At 40.8% G+C, this 19998-nt stretch overlaps 1 protein-coding gene across 1 annotated transcript in view; it reads left to right on the top strand.

Moving 5' to 3' along the window:
* Fam168b (family with sequence similarity 168, member B) overlaps positions 1 to 17072 on the top strand; it is a 33845-nt gene extending 16773 nt beyond the window's left edge. The window contains exons 4-8 of the mRNA XM_013028859.1: positions 3262 to 3345; positions 13430 to 13572; positions 13678 to 13855; positions 15885 to 16014; positions 16642 to 17072. Coding sequence (XP_012884313.1) covers positions 3262 to 3345; positions 13430 to 13572; positions 13678 to 13855; positions 15885 to 15997 — 518 coding nt within the window. The 3' untranslated portion in view covers positions 15998 to 16014; positions 16642 to 17072. The remainder of the gene's footprint in view (positions 1 to 3261; positions 3346 to 13429; positions 13573 to 13677; positions 13856 to 15884; positions 16015 to 16641) is intronic.
* The last annotated feature ends 2926 nt before the right edge of the window (positions 17073 to 19998 follow it).

Raw genomic sequence — 19998 nt, 5'->3', positions numbered from 1 at the left:
GACCCAGAAAAGTGGTTAAAAGTGCAGGATCATTCTGACCCTTACTGTGGAGACAGGGCTTTCCAGTCTCTGCAAGCTCCAAGAGTACTAAAGTACACCCTGAAGAAGATGATGGTTGTGAACAGGCAGAAACACTACTTTGGAACCCTGAGACCAGCTAATCCAATATTCTGGTGGGTGGCGTAGGCTGTCTCGGGGGTTTTATGTAGTCCAGATAGAATCTTGGAGTAGAAAAAGTGAAGTGAACTTTGTTTATCTGGGTGAGGGTGGTGGCAGAGGGAGAGATGAGAAGATGGAAGCAATAGACACACCCCAGGAAAGTGGGCTACATGGGTAGCATCTGATGATCATTGTTTACTAGACTGTTTAAAATGACTGCTGTATATGTTTTCTGGTTAATTTTTTAGAGCATATCAAATGATTGTTAGAAGGTTGAGATGACAAGGCCCAAGGAAACTTTAACAGTACTGCAGAGTAGACAATTCTCTATATTTATGGGAAAAGATGAGGAAATTTGGATTCTGTGGGAGTTATTGCAGAGACCTACAGAATATGATCTAGTTTAATGAATGGTGTTTCACACTGTAAGAATGAAACCACTAAAAAAAATTGTGACATTGTCCACCACAACTATGCACGACAGCTTACATGGTCTTACATTGGGGCCTTTAAAGCTCAGTCCACAGAACACTACTGTTCTAAATTAGCAAATTTAGTTTATGTGAGTACTGCTTACTTGTTTTCTAACTAATAAGAGGGCAACTGGAGAATTGAGACTCTAGGAGGGAAACCCAGAGTAACAGGTTTCGGTTCTGTGTCAGTTTCAAGAGCAAAGAAAACACCTTGGAAGCATTGGATTCATACAGGAGACGAGCTGGTCCCTTGAAGAGGTTACTATGAGCCATAGGATTGGTGATCCCTGTTTCTTCAGAAACCTTGGGGCTTGTAGAAGCTTATGAAAGTGGGATAGCTGTTCAGGGCTTCCAGGGGTGGGGTGATTAGAGAAAATAGCTTTATCTAGAACTTTCAAATCTACTCAGGGGTTGAGGGTATATGTACCTCAGTGGTGGAGTACTTGCTAAGCATTTGTGAGACATGGATTTCTGTATTCAGAACCACAAACAACAAAAATAAGACTCACCCACAAAACTTTCCTTTTGGAAGTCAATCTCTCCTGTCCCTAGTCTTTACCTAACCCTAGGCAGCCCTCAGTTTTCAGACTGTTACTATCTGGACTCTTTAAGGGGACATGATACTGCCTTCAATATGTTGGTCTGTATGTCTGCAGGAGTCCCCTCCCCCTTTCTTGGGTTTAACAGTTTTGAAGCCTGCAGTTTTCAGTCACCTTTTTGCACAGGTGAGGGGATAGAGAAGAATTTCCTCATATAGCTGTGGCAGTTAAGATGAGTGAGCCTGGTTTGCTTCATTGGCTCTGTGCCAAGTATAAAGAAGGGTCCAGGGGTTAGGCAGAAGGGGGTGGGGGGGGGCAGAGAATCCCCTGGGCTCTGAAGAGGATGGGGCAGGTGACAGTCTCTCTCCACTGGGGGCCACCTTATTAAGAGGGTAGGATTCCTACAATAATAGCCTTATATTTCTATAAGTTGTACGAAATTGAGGAATTAATGGCTATGGTTTGATTTCACTAAGGATTCCTAACGTGTTAATAAAGATCATCTTCATTGTATGTGTATCTTCAGTAAGAAGATTGACGTTTAATGACATTGATACCTGGGTTCAGTCACCATGAATTTGGGAAAGTTGGGGATTAGAACTTCAAAATAAGAGGCTTGACAGTAATGTAGAAGGTTTTAATGGTATCTGAGAGCAATAGCTTCTTCTCCCCCCTTCCCCCCCAAATTACTATCTTTTGGGCTGGAGGATAGCTCAAGTGGTAGAGCACTTGCCTGCCCATCATACATGAAGCTTTAGATAAAACTCCTAACAACACACACAAACTAATTTTTTTTTTTTTGGTCAGTCATGGGGCCTGAACTCTGGCCTGAGTGCTTGTCCCTCAACTCTTCAGCTCAAGGCTAGCGCTCTACCACAAGCCATAGCACCACTTCGGGTTTTTTTTTCTGTTTATGTGGTGCTTAGGAATCGAACCCAGGGCCTCATGCATGCAAAGCAAGCACTCTACTACTGAGCCACCTTCCCAGCCCACAAACTAGCTTTTAAATAGAAATATGTAATGCTAACGGCTATGTCTTTGGAGTCACTGCCTCTCATTGGTAGCAGTGTTATTTATAAGCTATTGCATTCAAGTTCAGTTTAATCCTGGTTCCTCCATACTTAGTCCAGTGAAGCCACAATACTATTAGCATCCCTATTCCTCCTCTTAAGTAGCAAGTGATGTGATTAGAGTCTGTAATGAAACTGTTGGAAGTGTTAGGGTTTCCTAATTGCAGCTTGGGCCCCTCCTGTCTCCCCTCTTTATTCTCTCCCTTTCCCCTTATTTTTTCTCCACTTATCCTTCCTTTGCAGTAATACTATGACTTAGGTATTGTTATTTATTTTGGTGGTTGGAAATAACCCCACAGCTTTATACATGCTAAACATACACTTTACCAGTTAGCTCAGCTATACCTTAACCCTTGATTTAGTTCTTAGGGGAAAGGAAGACAAGGTCTTACTGGCCCAGGCTTCCTTATTTTTCTGCTTTCCTTTTTTCAGTCATGGGGCTTGAATTCTGGGCCTGGGTGCTGTCCCTGAGCTCTTCAGCTTAAGGCAAGTGCTGCTGTGTGAGCCTCAGCACCACTTCTAGTTTTCTGGTGGTTAATTGGAGATAAGAGTCTCACGGACCTTCCTGCCCCAGCTGGCTTTGAACTGTGATCCTCAGATCAGCCTCCTGAGTAGCGAGGATTATAGGCGTGAGCCACCAGCACCTGGCTTCCTTACTTTCTTGATACTCCTGAGTGCTGGGATTATAGGTATGTGCCCTGGTGCCCAATACTCTTTTGACAGTAGACTTTTTAACTCACGTTCTAAATTGGTCCAGGTGTAGAAAGGTGTGAGCATTTATTCATGGGTTTAAAAACCCTGATTATGGATGTTACTCATCAAAATTTTGAGGAAAAGAAGACAAGCAGGGATAAGCTGTTGGGCACATGTACTGCCATGGGGGTCCTGTGCATCTCTGTGGAGCTATACAGATGATGACTGTAAAATTTGTGGGCTTGTGGGAGCTTTAGTTGTAAGATTACTTTTGACAATGACATGTTGTGCTCTATGTGTTTTTGTTTTGTTTGTTTTGTTTTCCAGCTGGCTTTCCCATGGGCTATGCAGCAGCAGCTCCTGCGTATTCTCCTAACATGTACCCTGGAGCAAATCCTGCCTTCCAGACAGGTACGTGCTGAGGAGAAGGCAATAGATAATCTTTGAGAAGTGAGTTGCATGGAATAGGATTTGGGTTAAGTAGATTTCTCAGTTCATAAAGTTAGCCTGTTGATAAGTAACCTAAAATCTTAATTCTCCTTCACATCAGTCTGTAGATACTGCTTTCAGATCCTCCCATCACCCAATCTTTATTCTAATCAGTGAGTTGTTATAAGTAACTCTTTGTGTCAGACCTCTCTTCTTGGAACAGAGGTGACTCCTAGAAAATTGTTTTGCAGATGATTTTTCCACTAGTCTTCTTTCACTGTGATTATTTTTTAAAGTCTTTTTCATGTAACATGTTGTAAGAGAACAATTTTAGATTTGAAAAATCGTTGTTAAAATTGAAAGTGGAAAGAAAAAGCTGGTGCTGGCACTCCCATCTGTAATCCAAATTTCTCAGGAGGCTAACACCTGGAGCATTATGATTCAAAGACAGCCCAGGGTCTCAGTTTAACCAGTAAAATGCTAGACTGGAGGGTTGGCCCAAGTGGTAGAGTGCCAGCCACAAGCAAGAAAGCGGGAGAGAGCTTATGTCGCCGAGTTCAAGCCCTGGAACTTAGCATAGAAAGAAAAAAAATTGAAAGTGGAATTGCTTTGGGTCAGTCTTACAAAGTTGTTGATTTAGTGGGATTTTCTCTTGTGAGTGAACACCCTCTGTTGTTGGCTTTTATCAACCATTATTTGCCCAGAGGACTTTGTGAATCCTTTGCAGCAGTGGTCAAGCCATATGACATAGCTTGTTCTCCACAGGTGGCACCTTGCAAGACTTGGGTTCTTTACTTCTGAGAACATGTGAGGAGAGAGCAACAGTGTTCACCAAATTCCTCCTGTTTTCTGACTCAGAATTCTGCCTCAGTAGTCTATCCTTTTGTTTATCTAGTATTATTAGCTTTCTCCAGCCTTTAGCAAAATTATACCTAAAGGAAAGTTTTGACTTGGTCTTTCTGCTCCCAGTCTTGTCCTGGGAAAAGTGGTTCATGCCTCCTGCCCACCTAAATCAGGGTGATATGTCCACTTTTAAACTTTAGACTCCTAGCTTTTTGTCACAGTGTGTGTGTGTGTTCTCCCCTCTCTCAAGGTTGGTACTCTGCCACTTGAACCACAGCTCCACTTCTGCCTGTTTTGGTGGATAATAGAAATCAAGAATTTCACAAACTTTATTGCCCAGGCTGGCCTGGAAGCACTGTCCTCAGATCTCATCCTCTTGAGGGGCTAGGATCATAGGTGTGAGCCACTGGTGCTTGGTTGCCATAGGTTTTCTTTTGTGGTATTGCTTTTTTCTCACAAACTTTCTTGCTTTTTTTCTCACATACTTTCTCCTAACTGGACTACTGCCTTTCTTTTGCACCTCTTTTTTTTTTTTTGGTCGGTCATGGGGCTTGAACTCTGGGCTTGGGTGCTATCCCTCGCTTGAGCCACAGCACCACTTCCAGTTTTCTAGTGGTTTATTGGAGATAAGAGTCTCACGGACTTTCCTGCCCGGGCTGGCTTTGAATCATGATCCTCAGATTTCAGCCTCCCTGAGTAGCTAGGATTACAGGTGTGAGCTACTGGCGCCCAGCTTCTGCACCTCTTTGAAGCTGTTCCTCACAGAGCCACCCATCTTCTTTAGTGTAACATTTCATATCATTTAACTTTCTTTTATTAACAGCTTTCTTGAAATATTACATGTATAATAAACTGCATTTGTTTTTTTTTGTTTTTTTTTTCTGGTTGTACTGGGGTTTGAACTCAGGGCTTAAGCCTTTTCGACTTGAGTCACATTTTCATATGTGAGGATGGAATTGTATATATAGAAAGTACTTTTTTCTCTTTTGTACTGCCTTCTTTCATTTAGCATAATCATTTTAACATTATGATTGTAGTTAACTCCATTTTATTGTTAGGTACTGTCCTATTATATACAAATACTTTGCTTTTGCATCTGTTAATGAACATTTGCATTATTTGCAGTTTTTCAGTATTGTAAATAAAAATGTTGTGCCTGTTCATATACACTTCTGTGTGGATTTGTGTTTTCATTTGTCTTCAAGGGGTAGAATGGATCTTATAGTGGATGTTTATTTAACTTAGTAAGAAACTGCCAAGTCGCCTTCCAAAGTAGGTATAACATTTTACTTTCTTCAGTAATATGAGAGTTCCAGCATTTCCTTTTCCTCACACAGTGCTAGTATGATCAGTCTTTTATTTATCTGTCCTGGTGGATAGACCTGATGTACCTTGAGCTTTTAATTTGAATAGAAGATGAATTTAACATACTAGGATTACCTTTTATGTGCTTAATTTGCTATTTTTATGTCATTGATAAAGAATTTGTATGCTTTTTTTCTGTGTCAGTTGCTCAAGTGGTTAAATTATTTTTTCTTAAAGTGGTTGATAGTTTGTTGACTGGGACTGTATGTTGCCCTGGCTGCACTCAAAACCATGGGCCGAGTGATCCTCTTGCCTCCTTGATAGTTGGATCACAAGTTCACCACACTTTCCAGGGCCCACGTTTGTTTATTGTTTGTTAAATTTTGAGAGGTCTTTATTCTATGTCATTTTTTATACATTAATGGTGTTCTTTAAAGGACAGAGTATTAAAAATTTGACTAGGTTCACTTTATCATTTTAATTTTTGGTATCCTAGCTGAGAAATCTGCCTAACATTATATCACAGTGATTGTCTGCTTTTTGTCTTTTGGCAGTTTTGTAGTTTTAACCTGTATATTTAGACCTGTTGCCCATTTTCAGTTAGTTTTTGTGTGGCGTGTTAGATAAAATTTAAGTTCATTTTTTTGTGTATTAAAAATGCTGCACATTATAATGCTGCAGAGCATCATAAAGCAAGTTAGTTTTTTTTTTAAATTACTATTATTGTACCAGTACTGGGGCTTGAACTCAAGACCTCAAGCTCTTGTTTGACCTTTTCTTTCAAGACTGGTGTTCTACCACTTGAGCCATACTTCCACTTTTAGCTTTTTTTTTTTTTCCTCATTAGTTGGAGATAAAACTCGGCTTTGAATTGTGATCCTCAGATCTTAGCCACTTGAGTGGATAGGATTGCAGGCTGAGCCACCAGCACCTCACAAAACAATTTACTTTTCAAGAATTTAAAAATTTATCTAGCTATTTTACACTAATGATCTTCCTTTTTTGGTCGGTCATGGGGCTTGAACTCTGTCTGAGCTTTGGCGCTGTCCTTCAGCTCTTCAGCTCAAGGCGAGTGCTGTACCACTTGAGCTACAGCGCCACTTCGATTTTCTAGTGGTTTATTAGAGATAGGAGTCCCACAGTCTTTCCTGCCCAGGCTGGCTTTGAACCTCGATCCTCAGATCTCAGCCTCCTGAGTAGCTAGGATTACAGGCATGACCCACTGGCACGGAGCTCACTAATGATCTTAATGGAGTAATGGAGTACATGTTACTATGGAAATATACTAAAGACTTCCAACTCATTGTTTCAAATAAGTTTAATAAGGTTTATTATGTTCGGCTGGCAAAGCTGTTTTTGCCAAAAGTATATAGCCTTGCCTGCAGAAAAAGCTGGTGTTGAGATGTTGGTGCTACTGAAAAGGTTCTCATCTAGAGCTTTTTGACAGGTGTCATCCAGCCTTGTTCAGCTCTTTTCTATTAGATGGAGATTGATTCTTTCTTGCTCCCTGCTCCCCTTTTTGTGGCAGTACTAGGATTTGAATTTAGTGCCTTAGGCTCTCAGCTGTTTACCTTATGACTGGTACTCTGCCACTAGAGACAGACCTCCAGTCTGACATTTTACTAGTCAATTGAAAATAAGTCTACTAGACTTTACTGCCTGGGCTAGCTTGGAACCATATCCTCCAGGTCTTAGCCTACTGAATAGCTAGGATTAGTAAGTCACCAGTGCCTGGCTCTTTCTTCCCTCCAAGATTGCTCACGACCGGATCCACTAATTCAAAGCTAGGACAGGCAGAAAGAGCTATAGCTTCCCAGAAGTCCTGCCTTGTTGAAGAGATGTCTGTCTAGCAGTGCCAGAACTTTTTTGCCCAAGGTTAGCCCTCTACCACTTGAGCCATTGGAGATAATAGTCTCACAGACTTTCTTGCCTGGGCTGGCTTCAAACCACAATCATCAGATCTCAGCCTCCTGAGCAGCTAGGTTTACAGGCGTGAACCACCAGTACCTGATTCGAATGTTTTATTCTCCCTTTTCATTGAATCTTTTCTCCTTAACTTGTAAGTAAGAAAAAGACATCACTATGAGACACAATTAAGAGAAGATTTTTTTCCATTTCCTCTGCTTTCTTTCTTCCTTTTTCTTCTCTTTTTTCTTGTTGTTTGTATGTGTTTGTGTTTTGAAACAGGGACTTGCTATATAGTCTACATTGGCCTTGAACTCATCCTTTCCCTCTTTACAAGCACTGGGATTATAAGTGTGTACCACCATGTCCAGATTCCTGTTGCTTCCTTCATCTGCCCCTTAGTTCTCTTACTGCCAGATGTGTAGACAGAAGCTGCTCTGTGGTTTAGATGGTGGATATATAGAGTGGATTTCCTGAGCACTTTTACAATCCTAGTGCTGCTCTTAACGCTCTTCAAAGTGTGATGCTGAGAGTGTTCAGAGAACCTTGGAAAGAGATGTGTTCTGTTACTCAGACTGGAAGTGGAGAATATGTCATTCATGTTGTCTTCCTGAAAAATACAGAATGTAGCCAGAAGGCTGTTTTTATAATCAGAGCTTTGGGACTAAGGTCAGTAGGTGTGGCATAGCTTCTGGTTTGTGTCACTCCTGGGGAGAAGCATTTTTAAGTTCACTAGTATTGTTTAACGAATGAATTCACTCCTTGGCTATATTACTAGAAGATTCTAGTCTTAAAACAAAGAATTGTAAAGGTGATATACAGAGGGGTTACAGTTACATGTTTCAGGTAATGAGTACATTTCCTTTTGAACAGTGTCACCCTCCTTCATTCTTTCCCAGTTTTTCTCCTGATTCCTGTCATATGTTCATGATTAGACACAGATATGAGTAGGAAGAACCTTAATAGAACAAGGACATGCTTACTCTGTTCTCATCCACTTGTACTTGTGACTAGTATTTGCAATGATGATCTGAAATCATGAAAGAATCATCAATCCTTTGTAGTAAGCTGTAGAGATACTTAGATATTCCATTAGTACGTTTTACAAAGATGAACACATTACCGAACATGATATACTAAAGTATGATAGTTTAAACTAGTTATACAAAGTTTATCTGATACTAGTACTTGCACATGGACAATATTTAAGTATAAATGCTTTATAATATAGCTGCATTTTTCTTTTGGTGGTACTGTGGCCTATTTGCTTATGCCTTGGATGAATTTCCTTAGTGTTGTTGCATAGATTTGAAGCTGAAGAGAAACCATGTACTCTGATAGGATAATTTTTTTCCTAACACAATATCTGAGCATTTTCTTAAACTTTTATAACTGTGGTGTCAGGCAACTTAGTTGGTCTCTGGTCTCTATTCTGGTTTCTCATTGCTGATGGCAATAGTTGGGTTCTCTGCCCTCTAAATATATTACTTTGTACACTAACTTGACCTTACCTGAAGTATTTTTTTTCCCACCTTCCAGTTTGATACTTCAAGGCTCAGAAATGTTTAAGTTGCCATCTGTAAACTCAAAATTTCATTCAGATGATGTCTGTTACCTACCCTGAATGGGCTGTCTTCTCTCTGTTCCTCCCAAACAGATGTTTACTTATTTTTAATTTTCAAACATCAGTTGTACAAAGGGAATTTCATTGTGACACAGCATAGCGTATCCTAATCACAGTCAACCCCCATCATCATCCTTTTCTTACTTAACTCCTCAGATTTCATTTTTTTGTTTTCATAGAGGCACACGAGAAACATCAATCATATTCTCTATATTCTCTTTTGCCTTCCATTCACCATCTCCTGTCCCTCTGATAGCCACTTCCAGACAGTCTGTTTATATTGTCTTTTTTTTCCTTAGTGTATTTTTAATTATGCAGATGGATTTCCTCTGTAATGTTTCACATATGCATTTATTGTATTTAAATAAGAGTAACCCTCTCTTTTACCTTCTCTTTCCTCATACCTCCCATCCTCTTTGTCCCATTGTTCAACAGCTCTCAATAAGATTCAGTATGTAATCTTAGTATATATTAATGATCTTCTTCATATTCATCCTCCACCCTCTTTCCATCTCTATCTTTCTTGTGCCTTCTGCAGAGTCTCATAGCTAGAAGCAGGTACTCTGTAAATGTCTATGAAGACAAATCTTTTAAGTTTAGGTTCTACAAATGAGTGAAAACAAGCAATATTTGATTTTTTTTTTTTGAGTTTGACTTCTCTTGTCTTACTCAACATAATGAATCTGGTTTATTTCACTTACATGATCTATTTACCTGTAAATGACATGATTTCATTTTTTTGATGTAATACTCTATATGTATATAAATTTTCTAAATTCTTTCATCAGCATCTGGGCTGTTTATACAGATATCTGCTATGTAAGATTGTGCAGATGCTTCTGTACTATCTTATATTCTCTCAGATGTATGCTTAGTAATCGTGTCAGTGATTGTTCACAGGATATTTCTATGTTTAGTTGTTTTTGAGGAGTCTATACAGCTTTCCTTAGAAGTTGCTAGTTTACATTCCCACAAATTGTATGTCAGGTTTTCTTTTTCTCTGTATCCTCACCAGTATTAGTTTGTGCTCTTCTTGATATCTATTCTGATTGGATGAAATTTCAATATCATTTTGAGTGTATTTCCTTTATTACTAGTATATATTTGTTGGCCATTAGTGTTACTTTTGAAAATAGTTTATTTGCCCACTTATTGATTGGGTTGTTGCTTTGTTGGGAGTTTAGATTTTTGAGCCCTTTCTGTATTTTCCCTATTTGAATCACTTTTCTTTCTCTTCCCTTATTTTTCTGGCTACAGTTTCAACACTACTGGGTAAGAATGGAAGGAGTATCATTGCTGACTTTAGAGGAAATTTCAGTTTTTTGCCATTTAGTTGCCTGTAGATCTGTCATTCATAGCCATTATAATGTTGAAATAACATTCCTTCTGTTCCTAATTACTGAAGAGCTTTTATTGTAAAAAGATGTTGACTCTTGTCAGAGGCTTTTGCATTAATTAAGATGATCGTGTGATTCCTCTTTGATTCTGCTTAGGAGCTATATTATGTTTGATTTATGTGTATTGAATCATTCTTACATCTCTAGAATGAATCCAACTTGTGTGGCCTTTTTAATGTGTTGTTGAATTCATCTTGCATTTTATTGAGAATTTTCATGTCTGTTCATCGAAGAGATTGGCCAGTACATATATTTGTATGTCTCTGGTATCTAGATTTGAAGTAGTGTCCAAGTTAGAGGAGTACTGCTGTTCTTTGAAGGTCTGGTAGAATTCATCAGTCTGTCAGATCAGATCCTGGGCTTTCCATTGTTGAAAGACTATCACTGCTTCAATCACATTGCTTGTTGTCATTTAAGTGAGTTATATCATTGTGATTCAATTGTAATAGGTCAGATACATCCAGAATTGTGTCCATTTCGTATAGGCTTTCCACCTTACTTGAATATAGGTCTTCAAAATATTTTATGATGATCCTCTGGAATTTCTTTTTTTATTTTTATCTCTTAATTTTGTTTAAGTCCTCACCTTCCTCCTCCTCTTGGTTGCATTGTTTAGGAATTTATCAATCTTATTTGTCTTACTAAAGCAACTTCTTGGGGTTTTTTTTTGGGGGGGGAGGGCCAGTGTATAGTTCTTAACTCTTAATTCTTTGATTTCTGCGCTTTTTTTCCTCCTAACTTGTTCTTTTAACAAATTTGCCTTGTTACTGTTTTTCTAGGAGTTTGACATGCATCATAAGTTTACTTTTGAGTTTATCTGTTTTCTTTTGTATTCACTTTGGTTTTATTTAGCTTTTTAAAAATGTTTTGAAAAATTATCTATAAATACTACAAAGGAGGTTCAATTCACCATGTCAGTTTATGAGTACAATATATCTGATGTCACCCCTTCCATAATTCTCCCTTACTTCTCCCAATCATACCCATCCTCTTAATTTTTATTTCTTTACTTTTTGCCATTCCTGGACCTTGACCTCAGGGGCTAGGCACTGTCCCTGAACTTTCTTTTGCTCAAGGCTAGCACTCTTATCAGTGAGTCATAGTGCCACTTCCAGCTTTTTCTGTTCAGGTGGTACTGAGGAATCGAACTCAGGGCTTTCATGCATGCTAGGCAAGCATTCTACCACTAAGCCACATTCCTAGCCCCTTATTTAGTTTTTTATTTGAATTGTCTTTGAATTTGTTTGCTTCTATTTTCTTTGAGTTCATTGAGGTGTTTACACATATGCTCCTTCATCTTAGTGATTATTCATACTCATTTTGAGCCTAACCTTTTGAATTTCTTCTACTTCACTGTCACTCTGATTCTTTGTTGTATGATTGTTGACTTTTTGAGGTGTGGTATTATATTTTTCATGTTTCTTATGTTCTTGCATTGAGATTTGCTCAGTTGAAGTCAGTTTGTGGCGTGGGGGTCTAGTCACCTGAAATCTTTGTGTTGGACTGTTCTCTGTGTTCTGACAGGGCTGAATATTACCTGGGTTAGTAGATTCTCACCACTGGCCTGAGGTGTAACTGAGCAATAACAAATTTATTGATTCAATATCAAACCATATTCTCACCTAAAGCAAAACACCATTGACAACATTATCTATAAAACTAAAATCATAGTCATACATGGTATGGCTAGAAAAATAATTACTTGTGTAGGAGTTAGTAAGGAAAGTAAGAAGAAGGAAGGAAAAATGAAGATGAGAAGGGTAATGGAGCATGAGGCCTGCCAGGTATATACTAGTTTATAGGGTTATAGTTAGTTGTCATGAAGAATGGTGGTATTGTCCACAGAGAGGTTGAAGAAAGGAAGGTAGTGTAAATGGTTGTAACGGATAGGAGAAAAGTGAAAAGAAAACAAAAAAGTCTCTTCTTGATGGAAAAGAATGAGTGCCTGTTCCTGGATCTGTTCTCAATTAGATGTACTCTTCCAATCTCTGCTTCCTATTGGGTGCTGGCTTGACCAGGTGCTCCCCAGGTGACATGTTTCATGGTCAGTTAACAGGAGCAGCTATGGGGTGAGGCAGGGACAGTTCCAGGGGTATCAAGTAGCAGTTGGGGATGAATGACAGGGTCTTTGTGCATAGCTGGTGGTTCAAACAACACTGCTACTCCTGCAGCCCACTTTGCCCTGCTCTGGAAGTCCAGTACCTGCCCTGGCTCTTTCCGTTTCTACATAGGCCACCTGTTCAGTGTTTCCTTTGGAAAGGAAGGGCAGGTGTGTTGCAGAAATTGTAAACCTAGCCTGTGGCTTCCTGTGTGGCTTACTAGGCTCCAGAACTATGTTTCTGTCTTAGCAAGCACAAGGGTCTGAGTTCAAATCCCAGAACCACAAAAAATGGGGAGCAGCACTGTCTCAATTAGATACTTCCCACAGTATCCAGGAACTCTACCTCCCCAATACTTCCCATAGAAAAGTGAAAACAAGTGTGAGTCCACAAAGTCTTTGTAAACCATATGCTCCATCTCCTTATTCATAATGGTAGATAATTTATATGCTCAAAAACAGGAGAAAGGGTGCTCAGTGACCCATCAATATTAACACTACTTAGCAACCAAAAGAGAAATTACTGGGGAATCTCAAACCATACTAGCTTTCCAAAGAAGCTAAACAGAGAATACATAAAATGATCCTATTTACATACTTGTAATGAGTAAATCTACCTATGGTGACAGAAATTAGAAAAGAGGAGAGAGTGAAGAAACACTTTTTAGATTATAAATTGCTCTGTATCTTGTTTTGGACATCTGGCTAGTCTGGCTACAGAGTGAGGCTCTTATCACAAAGGAAAAAATTACTTGATACCATTGGGCAGTGTTTATTATATACATGTGTTTTATTTTTAATGTAAAATTCACCCACTTTAAACTTTTTTCTTAAATAATAAGAATGTTTGGTATATATTTGGGTGATCTCAAACCTTTGTCTTTTGTATTCTAGGCTATACTCCTGGCACCCCCTACAAAGTGTCATGTTCCCCTACCAGCGGGGCTGTGCCGCCATATTCCTCCTCTCCCAACCCCTACCAGACAGCCGTGTACCCTGTAAGAAGTGCCTACCCCCAGCAGAGCCCATATGCCCAGGTATGCTTGGGCATGCCCTGCAGGAGGGAGGTATGGACAAGGTGTGGTTCCATCAGATCTATATAGCCATGGGACCCTGTGCAGTTGTCTCTCTTCTTCCCACAGCAAGGCACTTACTATACACAACCACTGTATGCAGCGCCCCCTCACGTCATCCACCACACCACAGTGGTGCAGCCTAATGGCATGCCAGCGACTGTGTACCCTGCGCCCATCCCTCCTCCTCGAGGCAATGGGGTCACCATGGGCATGGTTGCTGGGACCACCATGGCCATGTCAGCAGGTGAGTCCTTTTTTCTTGGGGTCTTGTTCCTTTTCATTTGTGAGCGCTGGAGTAAGGTGGGAGAACCATGGAAATGGTGGTTAGCTCTGACATTCAGTAGTATGGCAGGACTCCCTTCAAGAGTATGGGGTGAGGTGGGCTGGGTCCTGTGGACTGACATGAATCAAGTGTCCCAGTGCCACCACCATGGGGAGGTGGGGAGGGGGCGGCCTGTAACTGAGCACCACTCCCTGAATTAGATGGAGGTGCTGTGTTTGTTGGTGAACTTGGTAGGCCATTTGGCAGCAAGGATGAGGAATGACTAGATGGTCTCATACTCCATGGATTTGAGGAAACTCCAGCAGAGGGACTCACCCACTTCACAAGTCCCTATAACATCTTCAGTCCCATTTGCATGAGTGGGGAAGTTTGAATGTAGAAAAGCTGGCCTGTGTTAATAGAAGTAACAACTACTTGTTAAATTCTTTGGCATTCATCTACTTTATTTTTCCTGGTCTCTAGGTTAGGAGGTCTAGGAGCATAATAGGAGCTGGGGCTTGTTTTTGTCTAGGGATGAGGTCACATTTAGCTCTTTGGATAAATGTGGTTGTCCTCAGACTTTCCACATAGTGTGCATTTTTTTTGCTCGTGACTGAGTTTTAAGGAAAATAAACAAGTACATAAGGAAATGATTCTAGAGAGAAAGGTAGTGCAACAGCAATCTGTGTTGCTGAGAATCTACTTGTCCCTGTAATTTCCTGTCAGGGCAGAGAAGACAGGCACAAAATCCTGAAGGCCCTGAGGTAGCGGGGCCAACAGAAAGTGAATGACAGACGTAGGCACTTGGGTTGACACTGGGTTGAACGTGGTCCTTATTCTCATACTTGGGGTTGCTGTGTTTCTGAAGTTTGAGCAAAATGTACTCTCAATGTAGTCTGAAACATACATGGTATAGAATTGCCACTTCACATTTTCCTTTTTTAAAAAAAACCATGCTAAAGCTGGGCACTGGTGGCTCACACCTGTAATCCTAGCTACTCAGGAGGCTGAGATCTGAGGATCATGGTTCAAAGCCATCTTGTGCAGAAAAGTCCGTGAGACTTATCTCCAATAAACCACTAGAAAACTGGAAGTGGCTCTGTGGCTCAAGTGGTAGAGCACTCACCTTGAGCTGAAGAGTGCAAGGACAGCACCCAAGCCCAGAGTTCAAGCCCCATGACCAACCAAAAAACAACAACAAAACATGCTAACAACTTTTCAGTATGTAGTATGGTACTCAGTATATTCACATTGTTGTAAAATGGGTCTTTATAAAACTTCCATCCTGCAAAACTCCTTTTTCCCTTCCCCTTTAGCTCAGACAAATACTAGTCTGTGTTCTGTCTTTGAATTTGATAACTTTTAGTATTCCTGAGTAGAATCATACAGTGATTTCAATTCATCCCTGACTTTTTCATTTAGCATAATGTGCTTAAGGTTTGCCTGTATTATACAGTGTATCATAATTTCCTTCCCTTTTAAGACTAACAGTACTCACTTTTAATTTTGTAGTTTCTTGTCCATAAAAATTATTATAGATGAGGGCTGGGAAGGTGGCTCAGTGGTAGAGTGCTTGCCTTGCATGCCTGAGGCCCTGGGTTCGATTCTTCAGCACCACATAAGAAAAAAGCTGGAAGCGGCGCTGTGGCTCAAGTGGTAGAGCGCTAGCCTTGAGCTGTAGAGCTGAGGGACAGCGCCCAGGCCAGAGTTCAGGCCCCACAACCGAAAAAAAAAATTATTATAGATGCTTTCGGAAGGGGTGGTACACAGCCTTTTATAAACATTATTAGCAATATCAAATGTGCTGTGAACAGGCTATATTCTTTTAGTTTTTGGCTATTCAGGATATTCTAAGGAGTTGGTCTAACCTTACTTTTCCCATCTGTCTTCCTCTCATAAAGAGGCTGGACCTACCTGCTTGTCGCTTGTCGAGGAAGTGAGCTGTGCTGAACAAGTCTCCTATGTAGTATGAGGGCCTTCCTTGTGTGTGATATACTGTTCTTTCTTCCAGGTACTCTGCTGACTGCTCATTCCCCAACTCCTGTTGCCCCTCACCCAGTCACTGTGCCCACATACCGGGCCCCAGGAACACCCACCTACAGCTACGTGCCCCCTCAATGGTGATTACCCTGCAAATAAATGTAAGTGACCACTGGAAGCAGGCAGGGTTCTGGCAAAAATATATTTCCCTATGGAGACTGGCAAACCTTTTTTTGTTGTTGTTGGTTGTGGGGCTTGAACTCTGGGCTTGGGCGCTGTCCCTCAGCTCTTCAGCTCAAGGCAAGCGCTCTACTGCTTGAGCCACAGCGCCACTTCTGGTTTTCTAGTGGTTTATTGGAGATAGGAGTCTCAGGGACTTTCCTGCCCGGGCTGGCTTTGAACCACACTCCTCATATCTCAGCCTCCTGAGTAACTAGGATTATAGCCGTGAGCCACCGGCGCCTGGCTAACCCTACTTCTTATTCAAGCATTAGCAAGAAAAATACTCCTGACCGTTGTTTTATGTTAATGTTCTTAAAGTAGAGGAGAAAGAAAATACTATTTATTGTTTATACAGCATGGAAGACTCTTGCATCTCCTTCCTGCCTGCTTCAGGAAATAGGGCTCTGATTGTTACTGGGTGGGAGTGGTGGCGCAGGGGTCTTTGTAATGTAAGTGGGAAGGAGTACAACTGCCCTTTTGCCCCAGTAGATACCCTCCTCCTGGAGTTATCAGAGCATCCATGCCTTGAAGATCCCCACTAACTTAGGTTTGTCATTCTCCCCCAGGTGTGAGGATGGAGCTGTGCAGTCACATCATTGAGTTCCACAGCTGGTGCTGCAGGCCTTGTGCCTCCAACCAGGACTTTCTTCTTAATGCTCTCGACACTTAGCTAAATACAACGTCCCGGCCCAGCAGGTCCCAGCGCCGTTAGTCTCCAACTAACTCTGTGGGTTGGTCTTAAAGCAAATCCTGTTTTGTGGACTGCCTGGCAATTTTTTAGCTAACTGTAATGATAAAAAAACAAAAGGGAGTATTAATCTATTCTGACTCATATCTAGTTGAATGCATGTTTAAAAAATACACAAAAACAAAGCTTGCTCAATCTACCTGCAGTGACTGATGCAAAACCATCATATGCAAAACCCAAAGGTATGGAAATGTATTTTACAACTTGTATCACTAATGCACTGTTGTAATGTATGCAGTCTTAAAGTTACATGTGTTAAAGTGAATTTCTTCCTAGAGCATCTGGATACCAGAGATGACTCTTCAGCCACTTGGGGTTGATGTGGGTTGCCAGTTAGGGATGTGAACTTTTAGTTTTTAGTGACCTGTTTTGTTTGGGGTTTTGGGGGGTACTCACTGAGCCAGGAAGTTGCTGCAGAGGTGGGATGAGAGTAGGTTGGCTGCAGTGGTTTGGGAGCCACTGGTTAGCAGTTGTCCCTGTCCTTCTGTTGAGGTTTGGTGGGGTTAGGGAGCAGATACATGCTTAAAATACCATCACACAAGATGAGAGCGGAGGGAGCCGTGACAGGTTGGGGTGGGAAGTGGTCTGTGTGTCAGCACCACAATGGTCTTTGCCACCTGAGCATTTATACATGACTCTTACAGAGAATCATGCTTTGTATATTTGTTGGAAAACTATGTAGAACAATTTTTTTTTTCCTGAGAGTGAAAAAGCCACGCTTAGAAGAGTCATTGCCCTCTGCTTTAGCATAGAAAGTCATTCCCTGTTTTTATTTCCCCAAGAAATATATGAATCAGGTGAAAACACATAGGCATCACTGTTTTCATTCAACAAGGGCAAAGATTACAACTATATGTAATGAAGTATATTTCAAAGGGAACAAAATTGTATTTAAAATTCCTCATGTTTCTTAAAAGCCAAGCCATGAGTATATCTGAAAATGGTAGTACATGTGGCTGGTCTTGGGGGTGTCTATCTGGTGAAGACTTGTCTTCTCGACTGGCTACAGAAGACTTGTAAAGCTGGGATGAGAGGGAGCTTCTTTTGCTACCTTTTGTAGCTGAAAGCATTCAATGCCAAGCACATGTGGACAGCAAAAGGGTGAGAAGGCATCAGGAAGCTCTTGGCTGCCCAGTATCCATTATGGAAACGATTTTGAGTTTAAAATCAGTATATATGTATGTATATATATATATATATATATATATATATATATATATATATGGAATCAAGAGGATTTTGTTTTTGCCTAAATATGCCCTACTTGCATCAGTGGAACTGTGTCTGTGTCCTCGGTGAGGGCATGAGGATATGTTCATGTGTTCCATTTCAGGGGTCTGTGGGATAGGAGCTCATAGTTTTCCAACCCCATCCTGTGTAGAGTGCTGTGGGCTTTGGCTGGGATGCTGGCCTGTGCTTCTGTGTCTGGCAGCTGGGTCAGGGCTGTGGCGCTGCAGTGAAGGTGTCTCAGTGGTCAGCCTGGTTAGTAGGCGGAACTCTTGGCCACTGGGCCTTTGGTGACCCTATTTTTTTTATAGTAATACTTTAATTTTTTTAACATTTCATTTTATAATAAGTCTAGGGAGGTTTTTGCATGGATCAGTGTAAACAGAAAGATTTCTTTATTCCTAATACCCATTAACATAGAATGTTTACTGATAAGTACTTTAAACCATGTCATGAGCACTTAGTGTGTGTGTGTGTGCGTGTGTGTGCACGTGTGCACATGTGTGAGCGTGCGTGTGTGTGTCTGAGTGTCTGTGTGTGTATGTATAGTGGCAACTCCGTCTGTATAGTGGATGGTTTGCAAATATCAGTAGGTTTCTAGGATTCCAGGGATTCAACAGACCAGAAGGCAGTTTTCTCAGGTGAAGGACCATCCATCAGGAGAATATACTCATGATTTTAGTGTGTGCTAAAACACACACACACATATACACATACACACATATACCCTTAGAAAGTTACACAATTTCCTGTCTAAAGGAAGTTACCTAGGCTTGGCTGTAGGCCAGCTTGAGATGGGTGCACACAGTGTGTTCACAGTGCTGAGGTAAAAGTGTTTCCATATGAAGAAGAATGAGTTCCATCTCCTCCACTGTTACATCTGATTTGTAAACACTTTACCTATATTTAAAAGTCTTGCTTTTTTTCTGAAATTGAGTTGAGATACTATCAAATACTGCATATACCATTCATCTGTGTGGAAATACTGTGTGGAAATTTGAAACTTAGGGCATCAGCTCTCAAATCTGGTGATGAAAGTAGATTGTCATTTTTTAACAGCAATTCAGTTCTAGTAAAAAGGCCTAGAACTTGGATCAGTATTATTATAAAACTATAATTTGGTGTCTCAAGCATAATGTGGAACATTCCAAGAGTTTTGTGCTTTTGTTTGACATTCCTGACTTGTGAGTCCTAAAGTTGAACTAAAAGTTTAGAAATTGAGACAGGGAAGCACAGGGCCTAATTCCTGTAAACATGGATATCATTAGAGCTATCAAAAGTTTGTTCTCAGCCTTAGGTTGTGTGTTCTTTCACTGTGTCCTGTTACTGCTCTCTCCTTGCAGAATTCTAGTTTAGATGTGGTCTGGAGGTGGTTCTGTTGAGTGACCTGTGAGCTTCCCGACTCAGAAGTGAGGCCCCCTTAGGACCTTGCCAATCAGGTGACATAGACATAGGAGACTTGGACAAATTCATGTCTCTTGTGGTCCTGTTTTTAAAAAAATAAAATAAAACAAACATTGTTGCAGTTATGGCCTGCTGATTGGTGTTGTGTGAAACTTATTCTTGAGTACCCTGAGGAGGCAGTGTTTTCAGGAGGCTGAGTGTCCTGCCCTTCCCTGTGTTAGCACCTGTGCCTCATTCTGTCTGGTGGTGCTATCTGCTGAGACAGATGTGGCCCAAGAAGTAATTAAAGAATGTTTTCTGGGAGAGAAGGGAGCTCATTCTATGGGCTTTTATGATGATGCCAGTGGAAGTGATGAGAGCGTGTAGCAGCATACCAGCTATAAATACTGGGGCTGCTTCACAGAAGGAAATCGTTTCCTCACCAGGCCTTGTTGAACATTTATGAACAGTGTCACTTTGACCAATTGGGCCACCCCTCACTCAAGAGTTGACAGTTGGCTACTGCAGATTTTGTCTGCCTGTCACTTCCTGAATGGCACAGAAC

Source organism: Dipodomys ordii, unplaced genomic scaffold (assembly GCF_000151885.1).
Source record: "Dipodomys ordii isolate 6190 unplaced genomic scaffold, Dord_2.0 Scaffold114, whole genome shotgun sequence".
Taxonomy (NCBI): Eukaryota; Metazoa; Chordata; class Mammalia; order Rodentia; family Heteromyidae; genus Dipodomys; species Dipodomys ordii.
Note: the sequence above shows the minus strand (reverse complement) of the source record. Positions and strands in the feature narration are given on the sequence as shown.